General features: G+C 36.8%; 1 protein-coding gene across 1 annotated transcript in view; it reads left to right on the top strand.

The window, feature by feature from the left end:
- The first annotated feature begins 3,605 nt into the window (after positions 1-3,605).
- LOC140234788 (protein KIBRA-like) overlaps positions 3,606-15,010 on the top strand; it is a 43,411-nt gene continuing 32,006 nt past the window's right edge. Inside the window, exon 1 of the mRNA XM_072314825.1 lies at positions 3,606-3,861. Within this exon, the coding sequence (XP_072170926.1) occupies positions 3,734-3,861 (128 nt within the window). The 5' untranslated portion in view covers positions 3,606-3,733. The remainder of the gene's footprint in view (positions 3,862-15,010) is intronic.

Genomic DNA, 15,010 nt, shown 5'->3' with positions numbered 1-15,010 from the left:
AACGTTTATATAATATCAGTGAAACAGTGCGGATGATTGGCCGTCACGCATTAATATAGAGAAGTTATGAAGCCATTTTCTTGAGAAATTTCACACTTTATACTAATTCCAGCAACTATAACTTTAGCATTCTTGACTTCTGAAAGGGAGAGGTTAATAGTCAAGATAAACCAATGGGTCTATAGGCCTATGCGCATTTCATTTTGCCCAAACCACATCTAATTTACTGGTGCTATCTATGAACAGTTAACTGTTTCGTGTAAATTCAAAGTCGGCAATATTACCAGAATCTAATCTTATGTTGAATTCACAACTGAACAGTATGTCCCCCCCCCCAAAAAAAAAAAAAAAAAAAAAAAAATAAATAAATAAATAAAAAAAAATAAAAATAAAACATACAATCACATTTTCGCATTGATAACGCCCAATATGATTAAACTGTCTAAATGCTACTTCAGGGTCTTGAAATATAGGTATATAGGCCTAACATTTTAGCTCTATTTTGCAGAAAAACCCCATTCGATTTGGTTAAGCGGTCACAGAGAAGGGATTGTTGTAAAGCATGTCATGAGTCTGATTCTTCCAAGTTTAGCACTTCGATGATCTTGTGTTTGAATACAATAGACAGCTAGAACTTGGAGGGAAGAGATTCCCGACGTCCTCTACAAAATTTCTCATTTCTCTTTGACCACTGAAGCAAATCGAATGGGGTTTTCTGTAAGATGTGGGCAATGAGTTATGGTTTCATACCCTGAATTTGTATTTAGATTGATTAGATATTTAGATATCACTGCGGAGGCTCCCGTTGTAATATATATATATATATATATATATATATATATATATATATATATATATATATATATATATATATATAACATGGCTCGACACTAACAATTTTGTTTTGTGGCCCGATGGGGCCACCAAAATCCTAAATTTCAAATTTTTGGTGGCCCGAGAGAAAAATTTGGTGTCCCGAAAAAAACACAATAAAAAACATTAAAAGTCCTGTTCTTTTTTAATGAGTCAAATATTTAAGTTTTATGATAGTAAGAATTAGAAGTTGGACATATCTACTCATAAATTAAACTTCAACAAACTTGCAACACTCACTCTCAGGCACTCATTCAGTCCTTTTCATCCATCCTTTAAACAAATTTAACTGCTAATTTCCGGCGCAAAAAGTTACGAATTTATTGACATACTTTTCAAAAAATTGTGGTGGCCCGAGGCGGGCCACCAAATTTGCCCTTTTTTTGAAATTTGGTGGCCCGACTTTCATTTTTAGTGGCCCCGGGCCACCGGGCCACCGTTAGTGTCGAGCCCTGATATATATATATATCTTTATGTAGTGACCAATATATCATTTAAAAGGTATTATTTTGTACTTTATGACAGAGACCGTACTTCAAAATATTCAAAAATGGACTTATCAATTTTTGCAAACAAACTCTTTATATATATATATATATATATATATATATATATATATATATATGAAGAGTTTGTTTGCAAAAACAGATAAGTCCATATTTGTTAAATTGAGATATTTGCGATTAAAGGTCAAGAAAAATACAGAGAATAATAAGAAAATTTTTGTTTCTTTTGACCATAACTTCAAAAATGTATACCTTTATATGTAGTGACCAATATATCATTTAAAAGGTATCATTTTGCACTTTATGACAGAGACCGTACTTCAAAATCTTCAAAAATGGACTTATCGGTTTTTGCAAACAAACTCTTCATATATATATATATATATATATATATATATATATATATATACATATTTATTTTTATTTTTTTTTGGGGGGGGGGGGACATACGGAAGATACTGAAATTGTGTTTCCTTCTAGGCCTAAATGGGAATCCAGACTATTTAAAAGTTAGTCTGAAAGAAAAAAAAATATAAAATTGAGTATGCATCAGCAGTGAAATTTCAGTGATTGAACTTGGAAAAGAAACTTGGGGGTATTACGAAATGCTGAAGTTCGCTAATTTCCATAAAACGATTTCTTGAACAATCAATATGAATTATGCAACTATAAATATAAGTGAGTTATGAGGCGCCGTTTCCTCCTCTTGTCATCAAATACTCTAAGTATACTTTTATAATTTGTACACGAAATCTTGATATGATTTTCAAGTCTTCTGTGCAAGCGCAAAAGTTAGGCCCCTATAGCCTCAAATCCTAATATTATATCTGACTGATTTAATGCATCACTTAATGTTTTACACTTCAAAGCAGATAGACCGAGTTTTCGTTCATAAATGTGTGAAGTGGTGGCATTATCATCAACTCACTCATTTGCATAATTCTCTCATAAACTGTTCGAGAACTATTTTGGTAAATATAAAGACACTTAAAAAAAAAATCCCTGATACTAGGGCCTACTAGTAATTTATTCTATATATAGGGACTTTGATCAAATTTCACCACTGCGCTCACAAATTACAAATGTATATCGTTTTTTTACTAGAAAGCTGGAACTTTAAATGTGATAAGCCTTTGTCTTTTATTATGAGAGAGAAGAAACTGAAAGAAACGATGGAATTGATTGTGTAAATAGTTGTTTTTAGTATCTCCTGTACTTTTTGTCTTTAATTTTGGTGTTGAAATCGCAGCACTGCTCTGAGATGCCGTGTGCGATAAGAGGCAGTGGGAACAGCGCCGCCTAACTGAGTCTGTACCGTAGTTGAGGCATAAAAACACCCACCAAACTCTTGCTGCAAATCGCGGACTTTACAAAACCGCATTCAGATCAAAGACATAGCTGGAATAGCTCACGGATGATGTCACCAAGGCTACACTTTATCGAACAGTACAACTCTGTGCGCGTACGTCGGATAAAGAAAACTTTTTTTCCATGATACAGATTTTTCAACCCTTGCGTATACGTGTGTGTTGAGTGTGTGTGTCTGTGTGCGTGTGTACCGTTGTGTGTGTCATTTCCTTTTTTTATTAAAAAAAGTGTTGTGTGTATAAATTCTTTCTTTGTCCCCTTCGTATGGAGCTCCAGCTCCATGCTCAAGACAGAGCTAACGGAGGGTGGGACATTTTGGAACACATCTTTGTTTGTGTCCATTTCATCTGTAAAAGGGCTCCTCGGTATAGAACCACCACCTTCGAAAGGGGCGGATACCGAATGACTATCACTTTACAAACCGCGAAAAGTAAAATTGAGTAGAGAACTTAGAACAGGATTCAATGTTTGTCCACTACTCATTTAAGATTTTCTTCTAAAAGAAGCCAACTGTCCATGCTTTCACAACGTAACACTACAACGACATGCCAGTAAAGGATCTCCTCACTCAAATGTTTAATACGCTATAATGGTGCCACCCATTCGGCAGGTGGTTCGTGCGAAGTACTGAGTACACATACAGGAGTGGCGGCGGTGCCACATGCCTTCGTTACACAGAATTATACGATCGTAGCGTAGAATCAGTACGCGCGCTGCGTGCTTTAGCGTGCGTGCGTGTACCCCTGAGAATATGTGAATGCACTCGGCTCAGCCATCAGGCGCAGGCTAGCTAGCTACACAACAGCAGATTATTGTACTCGTCGTGGAGATGAGACTGGATGGGCGATGGATAGGAAAAAAGAAAAATAACAAGGAAACTGTAAACATGGCGGCTGTTGCATAGACTCGGACTCGTGCAAGTAGTTGAAAGTGTTCGTAGGTAGTGAGTTGATTTTATGGATATTTGAAAGTAATTCTAAGGAAACATGCCGAGAGTACAAGAAGGAGAATTGTCCCTGCCACCAGGATGGGAAGAAGCGAGCGATGTTGATGGCAAAGTGTATTTTATTGACCACAACACGCGGACAACAACATGGATAGATCCTCGCGACAGGTACGTTACCTCATTGCAGCTGCGATCATACCCGCAAGGTGGCCGTTCGCGGACCAACGGAGCGGGAAGATCGCCGCTGCTTGCTTGCGACGTTCGCTAGCGAGTTCGTTCGGCGAGTGGCTAGCTAGCTAACGTTAGATGGAGCCTCAGTTCAACCATATCTATAGATTCTAGTAGAGTCTAATTGTTAAATCTATATCTATTTCGCTTGTTGTTGCTAGTCCAGTTGCAGTTAGACTACAATGTAAGTGTAGGGCCTACCCGGCTGCCGTAGTTTATGTGTCGGAGATCAACAAAGTGATAAATAAATGTGCGCCCGGGCGCGGGCCCGTCAGAAATGCAAATTCCAAATGATATAACATTTATGTGGCTTGCAGACTTGCTTGTCTGGCATAAAATTTCGGCTTTTGCCTTTGGCGTTTGGGAGCAGTTATTTTAAAAAATGTTCAAGATATCACATTTGATGCATTTGCGTAACGTGTTAACTGTTAGTGTTAGGTCTGTTGTATTACTCCAAAACATCCTACTAGACCCTAATTGCTAATAGAACCCTAAATAGGGCCTAAACTTTATGCAATAGAGTATACCCTACTAAAGGCGGCTAGGCTATCCCAAAAGGAGATCATTCAGTATCAAGTATCAGCATTTTTCTCAATAAATCGTAACTGTAGACGGTACAAGTCTAATCGTCTGGAATCATTTTTATTCATTATAACTTGTACGTGTAAACACCCAATATGCAGCAGGGTGCCATATCTGGCAGGGGTACTTTCATTCATCAAGAAAACAGCTAATGAACATCATGTGTGCTTAGAATTTCTAGTCCCACTTTAGAACACAAGCAGAAGTTAGTTACTGTACGAGCTGAAATTTTCGCTTACAGATATTTTCGCGAATTGCTACTTCAATATTGTTGTGTACTTGGAGGACATTTTCGCGTTGATTGCTAGGGTCTAACTGAACTTAGATATTCGCGCATTGTTATTTTCGCGAGTTGTTATTTTTGCGGTTCAAAGGCGATTCGCGAAATTTGCGAAAATAAAACCACCGCGAAAATTTCAGCTCGTACAGTACTTGATGGGAAGTGACATCTGATTGGGCCTTTTCATCAATGAATGAAATGGCCCCTGGCCCTGTCGGCTGTACAAAGCCGGCTGCAAACAGGGCATTTTAGTCTATTATTCACATTTTGTACATTTATCACTACACCTGTACTTGGCATCAATTTCATTGATTCAAATTATACAGTGGTTGTTTCTATCCCTAACTCATATTTTAGAACTATTTTAAAGTACTATTGCTGGGTTTTTGTTTCATCTGCAAATGGTAAATTACATAAATTAGATTCTATGCCTTTAAACTTCACACTCACAGAGCAGAGGTCTTCAGTAAGTAAGTTCACAACACAGGTTCAGCTCCTCTCTACTCTAAGGTCTAGTTTATAAAAGGCCCTAGGGGTAGAAGTCTACTGGTCTATCTTTTCAACTACTACAGACAGGTAAAGTACTGGGTAAACCTAGACCTCTAGAATCTATGTATCCTCAGCATAACAATGTGTCGAAAGAATTGCTTTGGCTTGGAGCATGGAGCACAGCTTTGACGGGTTGTACAATTTGTAGCTGCAAGGTGGTCTTTTGACCGAAAGATCGGTCTGTATCTGGTTGTCGTGGATATGTTCCGTGGAGACTGTGTCTGGCTTCACAGATCCCCTCCTATGAGGAGAGCGATAACGTCAACAAGAAAAAAAAAGACTCCTCTGGACAGACAGATCTTTCTGTCTAGAACCTCTAGGTGGTCTTTAGTTTTAGACTTACAAACATTGGGTATGAATGATGACTAAAAGTGAGACTAAAAACAAAAAAAAATAAAAAAACAACAACTGGATCTGTGGAATATTCATGATGGCATTAGGGTCTAATGCTGATTGTATTTCCATTTTTTGATGCCATAAGTTCAAAGATTGGAACTCCCTTGTGACAGTTGTTTATGACAAGGATGATAATTTTAGGAGAAAAGTGCTAATAGTTGAAGAAATTGTTGGTTCTCTGCGATGAGCTGCGTGTTGACAAATATAGACTAGACCTAACATTTAGTCTACTTTGATGTGCATGATGACACCTGAAGAGTGAATTTAGTGAGTGCATTGCTTGTGGTATTAATTAGTAGGCTAGGCATACAAAAGTAGGTTATCTATGGTAGGGTTCCTGCTATCTTCATTTCTCTTGTTATATTGCCGACTTCCCCGCCTCTTGCCATCTAGAGCAGTGCAGTCTGGGAGTGCAGCCTTCAAAGTGTATGTAATCATTCTCTGCCTCTAGCCTCTCTCCATTTAGACCAAAAAAAAAAAAAAAAAAAAAAAAAAAAAAAAAAAAATTGTTTGTCGGGGGAGTCTTTTATCAATGGTTTGACTTTGTCGGCTCTCTGCAGACAGATTGAATGGAGTCCCATACATTACTGTTGGGGAACCACTGGCTCTATGACTATTAATTGTGTGAGGTACCTTACCCTTCTCAATTTCATGTAATTCACAATCGTACACTGTAGATTGGCAAATTTAAACTTACCATACTCGTTTTCTGTGAAACAAGGAATGTTCGCATGCATTTTAATTTCATGAAAGCCAAGATTCCCGAAATTAAAATGCACGAAAAAGTTCTTGTTTACACTTTATGCATTGAATGTTTTGAGGCAACTCATGTTGGCTTCAATTCACGAAAATTTCATGCCGCGAAAATATTGTGTTTTACACACATATACAGTTTATATACAGTTGAACCTCTCTTATTCGGCCTCCCTTTATCCGGATCTCTCTCTTATACGGACGCAATCTCGCCGTGATTTTTTTTTTTTTTTTTTTAATAATTACGAGAGGAAAGGGGGATTCCCAACTCCTTGAGAACTCCTACACAAACACATATGAATTACATATTACTTCCAACATTAACATACACCTCTATTTTGGGGTCTGTTACTGAGTGTAACAATGAAAAGGTTGCAGTATACACATTACTACATGTGGTACTACAATGGGCTACATCAGTACATGTGTATGTATATGTACATGTATAAAGCATTGAGTCTCCCGTATCCGGCCAAATCCCTTATCCAGATGAGCCCCGGTCCCAACTTGTCCGGATACGAGAGGTTCAACTGTACATCACTGTAGTAAATAAACATTTCATAAATACAATGTGCTCACCAGCTGCTTGAAATATAAAGACTTGAGTGGGATTTTCATGGAAAAGGACACAGCTACCAGCTCATTGATATGCTAATAATACGTCCATACTCTAACACACAGTGATAACAAAAGGTACATGTGTATATATGAATGAATAAGTGCACGCACTGCATGCACTTCTACATACAAACTGTACTCTTTAGTGATAACTGAGCGTGGGTAAATTGGTTTCCGTGCTAGAGCATCCCTCCCGCAAATTTAAAACACGCTAACGTGCATGGTGATAGCCAAAGGATATAAAAGTGCACGCAATGTATGCGCTTCTATACATTTTGGTGATAACTGATCACTGGTGAATCTGTTTCTTTGCTGAAGTATCTCCTACAGTAACCCTATTTAGTAGACTTTGAGTTTCAGTGTAAATGTGTAGTCTATAGAAACATCTACATATTTGACTCCCAAATCGATGTTCAATGCACTGAGTGAAAGGATCTAAGGGATCAAATGAAAGTGATTAACAAAGGCAAGAATGAACGAATCCCACATGCTGCAAATTTTTCATTGCTTTAGAAGCGTACTTACAACGTGTACATTGTAGGATCTAAACTGTTGAAGAAATGACAATGCACAATGATATGTACAATGTACTCAGTGGACTACAGGGGCAGTATTCTGATTAGCACTTCATTACCAAATTGGTATTCTGAGAGCTTGATTAAGTAGGGGGTCTATTAACTACCCAGATAACAAGCATTTTGGCGGGAAAGTCTTAATATGCGCTTGCGCGTAATGACGTGCATGCACTTCTAAGAGGACTTAATCACAGATTAATTACAAATCGGTATTCTGAGCGTATGATTAAGTATGAAAGTTAATGGAAAACTTAATGATACCAAAGAGTGTCATTAACTTCTCCAATATCACACATTTCATCGTTTTTTCTCAGCCAAAACGATGCTTACCGTCTTCGGTAACCGAGGAGCGGTTGAGTCTTGTTGTCATGGTATCCATAGAATTCAGAGAAAAAAAGAAATGTAGGTGATCTTCGAGGAATTTTGTCATTTTATGTGAGCTCTTCGCGTGCATAGGTGGAGGGTTGTAATCAAAGACCGGAGTGTGCACACGGAGCTCTTGCGTTAATTACAGGGGGTGTGTGGAGGAGCGCGCATTGAGGGCATATTTGTGCGCGTGATCATCATTTTGGCTTCTAACAACGTGTCTGATTGGATGGAATAACAGTTAGATGGGAGGAACCTAAAGATAATCATAGGGGACTTAATCATACCTTAATTACGTCCTCAGAATACCGATTTTGCCCATGATTAAGGGCCTATTAACTTCTCGACTTTCGAAGTTAATTACAGACTTAATTACGGCCTCAGAATACCACCCCTGTAACTACTACTTAGTATGTGATGCAAATGACTGCCATACATTGTATGTACACAGTGGTTAGGTTTTGAATCAAAATGTACAATGTAGTCTTCAATTTGAGTATGGTAGCATGTACAATGTACATGTACTTGAAATGTACAGTAGCAATGCATCAATCGATTTCATCTTCCAAATTGTGTATTAAATGTAGGAATGATTTACTTAGTACCTTATCTTAGATTTGATGGTGGTAGATGAAGTATTCATTGCATTTGATTTAGGCTATGTACAATATACCAATGTATTGTACATGTACAATGCAACTTCACATACCCCTGCCGTATACGCCAAATATTTTGCGAGGTTTTTATTTTCGCAAATTTCGCGAGTCAGGTGCTATTTGTGAAATTAAAGACACACAAAAATATTGACTCTGATCCCAGTGTGAATGTGATGTACATTGTACGTGTGTACACTTCTCCGTTCAGTGCAGGACTCCACGATCGCGAATTTAACCACTCACGAAATCGTTGGGAATTCCTGATTCGCGAAAAATATATGGCGTAAAATATATGGCGTATACAGTATAACATTGTACAATGTACATTCGTATGTGTATGTGCTGGCTTATCAGGTCCTGTACATTCTACGTGTAGTTGTGATAGGATCATACTTTTTGGCAGAATGAAATGCTTTCATCTCCTGTTTACTTGAGAAAAACTTGTTGTAGTTGTATCTAGTACCAAAATTAATGCTCTATGTTGATAAGAGGGGAAAAAGCAATTAAAGAATATTGCCAAATCTTTATGTTAGTGTTACAATTGTATATTTCATAAAAATTACCTTAACCCATTAGGGACAGACTGATTTTGCTACAACATGCTTTTCCCATAGACACTTGCCCGAGTATACTCGGACTAGTCCTCAACGGGTTAAAGGGACTGTACAGTACTGGTTGAGGTGGGGATTCATGTTTTGAACATTCCTAAGTGAGATAATGAAAAGCCTCATATGAAATATGAAAGAGCATGTAATTCTAAGAAGGATTCAACGTTTATTTGATGAAAATTGGTTTTCAAATGGCTGAGATATCCAAAAAAGTGCTAATAATAAAAGGCGACATGCCACAACTTTATTAGGATCTCTTTGTTTCACCTTGTTTTGGGATATACATAGTATCAGCCATTTCAAAACCAATTTTCATTGAATAAACTTTTGATACCCATTAGAACTGCATGCTCTTTGACATCTCATAGAGTGTTTTCTGAATATCTCGCAAAACGTTAAAAGCTAAATCCTCACCTCGACCAGAACTGTGTATATACAATTTTTGTAGCGGTACATGTATTTTCATTGTACATCATGCGAAAATGATAAAGATATTACACACAAATGCCTGAAGTCAAGAGGTGATTATTAATTTATGTTTAAAGATAAATTTCTACATATTATAAGGGAAAGAGGAAGAATGTACACGATACTTGTATATCCCTCATATCATGCCTTCAATATCATGTACATTATGTGTACTATGTGCAGAGTACACTATGTGCAGAGTACACATTGTACACTGTACATTATACATGTATTTCTTGCTTTAGTCATGAATATGATCTTCAGGAAGTTGTTTCTTTTATTTTTCCTTTATAAGGACTGTTGTGCTCCTAGTAGTGCATAGACTTAAAGGGATGATACAGCATTGATGGGGATGAGAATTGGGCTTTAAACTTTTTGCGGAATACCACGAAAGCACTTAATATGATGTAGTGCAGAGCATACCATTTTAAGAGGATTTCAAAGTTTATTTGATGAAAATCGGTTTGGAATGACTGAAACATCCAAAAACAAAGTAAAACAAAGCAATCATGATAAAGTGTGGGTCCCACACTTTATTAGAATCGCTCTTTTTTGGATATCTCATCCATTTCAAAACCAATTTTCATCAAATAAACGTTGAATTTGTCATAGAATTGTATGCTCTTTCATATTTCATATTAAGGTTTCTCATTATCTCACCAAAAAATGTGAAACCTGAAATTAGGTCTCAACCAAAACTGTCCAATCCCTTTAAGGTCTGTACTGCTTAAGAAAATATCAAGAAGTTTTCACAGAAATCACATAATTCAGGTATTTAAAATAGGAATGATGGAAGGAGTAATTAACATGGAGGGACATCATGGGCGATTGTCAATATTTTGCAGGAACTTTATCTACAGGTATACTTTGTTCGTTGCCATTATCAGGACAGGTAAAATGTGACATATCTGTGACGGACTTTGGAAGGAACCTGTGTCATGCTTTGCATTCCAAAGATGATTTACAATGGCTGATTGTTTGTTCTGTGCTGACAAAGAGGCGGGTCTAGGAGCCTACGAGGCAATCCAAAGTCTTTGGCTTTATACATACAAATGTAGGTGCTTTAATAGAGATGTGTCACCTGCCTTGTGGCATACGTTGTACAATTGTAAATGTATGGACACACACAACACTTTATGCAGTTACCTTGGTATTCTCATATAAATCATGTTCAATATCTTAAACCGAATTTATACAACAGAGTAAAGGAGTATGCACAGTGATTCATGTACAGCTATAGTAGTCAAAGGCAATTTAAAAGTTTGTTAAAGTAGAAATAGTGATGAACATAATCCATGTGTGAATTTCATTAATTGTTTTCAGGAAGGGGTATACAATGTAGTTTGCCATTGCAACTTCAACAAGAAGCATTTTCTCTTTGAGTATTACAATCCATGAAATCTGTCTTGCCCACTGTATTTCTTCCCTCTCAATTTGGTGTATTAGTGTGATACACAAAGGAATTTAGGAGTAAAGTCTATGACACAATAAATGAGGAAATGAGTATTAAGACATGCAATGTGCAGTGCCATGTCTTTGGACGCTGTACAAATCTTTTTGCCAAATATGAGTTTTGGCTGCAGCAAATGAGTTTTAATGACAAAATAAAAATCAAGACAAAAAAAAAAAAAAAAGAGGCAAGAATCTTATTTTGTGATGTTGGCTTGGAGTCATTTGACAGTCTCTTGTAGAGGTGTCATTCAGTACAGGTCGTACTCATGACAGCTAGGAGGCGTACTGTCTGCAGTGGTTCTCAGTGAGTGCGGTGTAAAGCCAAGTGTTCCAAGGCAGGTTGAGGTTTTCAATGCAAATAGACAGACATTCCTGGAGTTGGGGCCCTGTCTTTTGGGAAAAAGAATTTACAGGTCTTTCTGTTTTTTCTGCTACTCTTAGGAGAGGGGGAAAAAATGGCCCTTGTATAGAGTGCAGCCAGTGGAGCAAAGAATTGATACAATCGCCACAATGTTCGGCCTTTCAGCAAAGCTATTACTCTTTTTGTGGTAAAAAGACCTAATTTGGGAAGTTTCCTGCTATGGTTATTGTACAATAAGTACAAACTGTAAGTTTGAATGACAGCAGTTCAATAAGCAACTAGTGTGTGGTACAGTTTGAACAGGAGTGAACTATAATTGAGCGATGACTGAGTGAATGTCAGAAATTCACTTTAAATGCATTTTATGTTGTCAAAAGTGGACTCTAACCTTGCAGCACTGTGTTCTTCACAATAAATTCACAAAGTATTGCTGCTTCTTCAGCTGAAGAGAAAGAAATAAAATATTTTTTTTTGTGTTTTTTAATGAAGAAATCAGTGAATAGGCCTAGGCATAATACTGAAAGTGAAAATTTGGCTTGGAATTGTGCATTATGAGTAGAGGGGTAGTGTTTGTTCATTGTCAGTCATAATTTGAAAGAGAAATTGTCAGTTCTGCCGTGATGGAAGCCATTGTACCCTGATACATGTTAAAGGATATTATCTGTTTTATAGTAAATGTAGGTTCCTATACATCTGTACATCACTACATGTACAGTGTAGCATTATAACATTCAAACAAAGCATTCACAATTCTTCTTTGTAGCAAATTTTACAAATTTTATACCAAGAAGAATTACAGTTTACTTTGTTACCAAAGTTTAGGAAATGTATGGTACCTACATACCCAAAATGTTAAACAAACATTTACCAATAATGGCACTATGAAATAAAACCTCACCTACACCTACATTTTGTAGATAGACATCATGTAGGGCCTACATTACGCCTTAGGGAGTATACAGTAGCGACCAAGTTCAGTACAATGTGATGATCACTACTAATGACAATAAAATACACTATTGTAAAATTACTGAGGTCCTTGTTATACTAGTGTACCCTTTACAGATGTAAGAAAATTGCAGTACCAAGGCTGGCCAATATTTTGGTTTAAAAGCATGTGTGTGTGTGTGGGGGGGGGGGTAGGATCCAAAAGCAATACCAAATTTATTACAAGAGATTATGTATGATGTCATGGGGCCCAAACCACACAAGAGACTGTTTCTCCATTTCCATACCAATCAATGTTTAATGTTACACTTACACATTGCAATGTAAGAAGTGTAAAAAGTTCCATGTTTGATGTGATAAGTTACAGCTGCATGAATGTTGACAGGTCTTACATTCTTGACATGTTACCTGTCAGGACAATGTAGTTTTGCCTTTTCTTTTCTTTTCTTTTTTTTTTATCAAGGAATGTGGAAAGGACAGAATTCTTAGTTGATATCTGAAGAACTGAAACTTGGGATGAAATTTTAAATTGAGAGCCATAATATTCAGTTTTCAAGGAAGAGATTAGACATGAAATCTGTGCTGAAATCAGAAACATTCTCTCATTCAATGAACAATATCTATATCAAAGTGAGTTTGAAGTCAGACAAAAAAAAAAAAAAAATACATATATATATATATATATATCCTGGTTCCCACTGAAACTCAGTACGGACAAAAAATTCCTATAATATGAAGGTTATCATTTTTCTCGAATAATTTTGAAGTTCCATTTTATTATTATTTTTTTTTTATATCTTTGAGTTTCTACATTATACAGATGTTTATGAGATCTTACAATTTTTTTTTCTTCTCCTTCGAAGGAACAGAAGTTGATACGTGGTTATTCCTAGTTCATTTCATCCATACACCGAGATTCTATCGATAAAGCACACAAGATACTTGTACATTAGATGTAGATCAATTCTGTAATTCATTTCTGTTCATGGATGTTTTAACAGTCAGTGGTTAAAACAGGTATCAAAGCATAGGTTGAGTACCGTAACACCAAAAACATTCACTGCAGGAAACTTTTGCAAATTGCCACTGGCATTCAATGCATTGCATTGACAAAACCTTTTGTATGTACACCATATTTGACTTTTCTCGCATAATGAAAGAACACTTGACTTGTCCCTTTCAGAAGGCAGGGGGATAATATGACCATTAACATAAAATTTTGTGACAAGTCAAAGGAATGTGTATTTTCTTTTTCTTGAAAAATTACATTTTGTAGAATTCTTTTGTGGAAAACCAGTTTTATGATAATAAAGTGTACAATGTACAACCATGCATGTGTTTCCTATACGACATTCGTAAACTGTGTATATCAGCTGAGTTCGGCACATACAGCAAGGCATGCACAGTACATGTAGTCATCATTTTGTACTCAAAAAGAAATAAATGTCAAAAAGACCATGACTTTTTGACCCTATTTACACCAAATGCCTGGGCCAGACCTCCGATTGGTCTGGGTTTAATTTTTGGGGCTTGGCCATGCAATTTGTGTATTTACATGGACACCAAGAAATTGGGCCTTTTCAGGAGTTTGCCATGGTGTACTACATTTAGCAAACTGATAGCATGCTTGAACTGATCTTCAAAGTGATAAAAAGTTAAAAATATATAAAAGTATATTAAAAGTAAACAAAAAGTAAATCCTACATGTATACTAGCAAAAACATGCTCGTGTTTTGAACTAAATATTTTTAGTGTATACAACGAAAGGGGCATTCATTGCAGTGAAAATGACAGCAAAGTCTGTTAAAAATGGCAGACGGCGTGTATAAACTGGGTTTCAAACAATGGGGTTAAAAATTTTGAGATTTTTTGCTGCAGTGTTGAGACACTTGCAATGATGAAAACTACCCCGCTACATGTATTTCTGAAATAGTAGAGCTCTATAACTCTGAAATACATTGTACAATTTGTAATTACAAGGTTTCTTGGACTTGGATTGTGATGCTGATCACACTAACCAGTGAGATTTTTATGTCCACACCAGCGAAAATCTTAAGATACGGATAGTGATGCAAATATTGAGATTTGGATCCTGCAACAAATCTTTGTCAGTGTGATTGCCATTACTTTTATTTTTCACTGTTGACTACAAGTAACATCAAACTAGGCAGGTTTCTGACTGATTGTAGGAACCACAAACAAATTGGGTTTTGTCAAAGTTGAAATGATAAGCTAATGAGGGCTGGCCCGTGTCCCTTTAAATGATGATCAAGAGATGGGGGCTTGATGGCCATTGATTATCTAGTTTATTGATTCTCAGCACCTTTTATGTATGACAAGCTGACACTCATGGGGTGCTTCATGGGTCAAGTGACTTACGGAGCCAAAATAGTCCAGTTAAGAAGCGTGAATGTCGAGCATCGATCAGAATTCCTGCTATTGTTGCCTGCTATTGATCACTTTCGTGTGCATTGTCT

This window comes from Diadema setosum, chromosome 11 (assembly GCF_964275005.1).
Source record: "Diadema setosum chromosome 11, eeDiaSeto1, whole genome shotgun sequence".
Lineage (NCBI taxonomy): Eukaryota > Metazoa > Echinodermata > Echinoidea > Diadematoida > Diadematidae > Diadema > Diadema setosum.
Note: the sequence above shows the minus strand (reverse complement) of the source record. Positions and strands in the feature narration are given on the sequence as shown.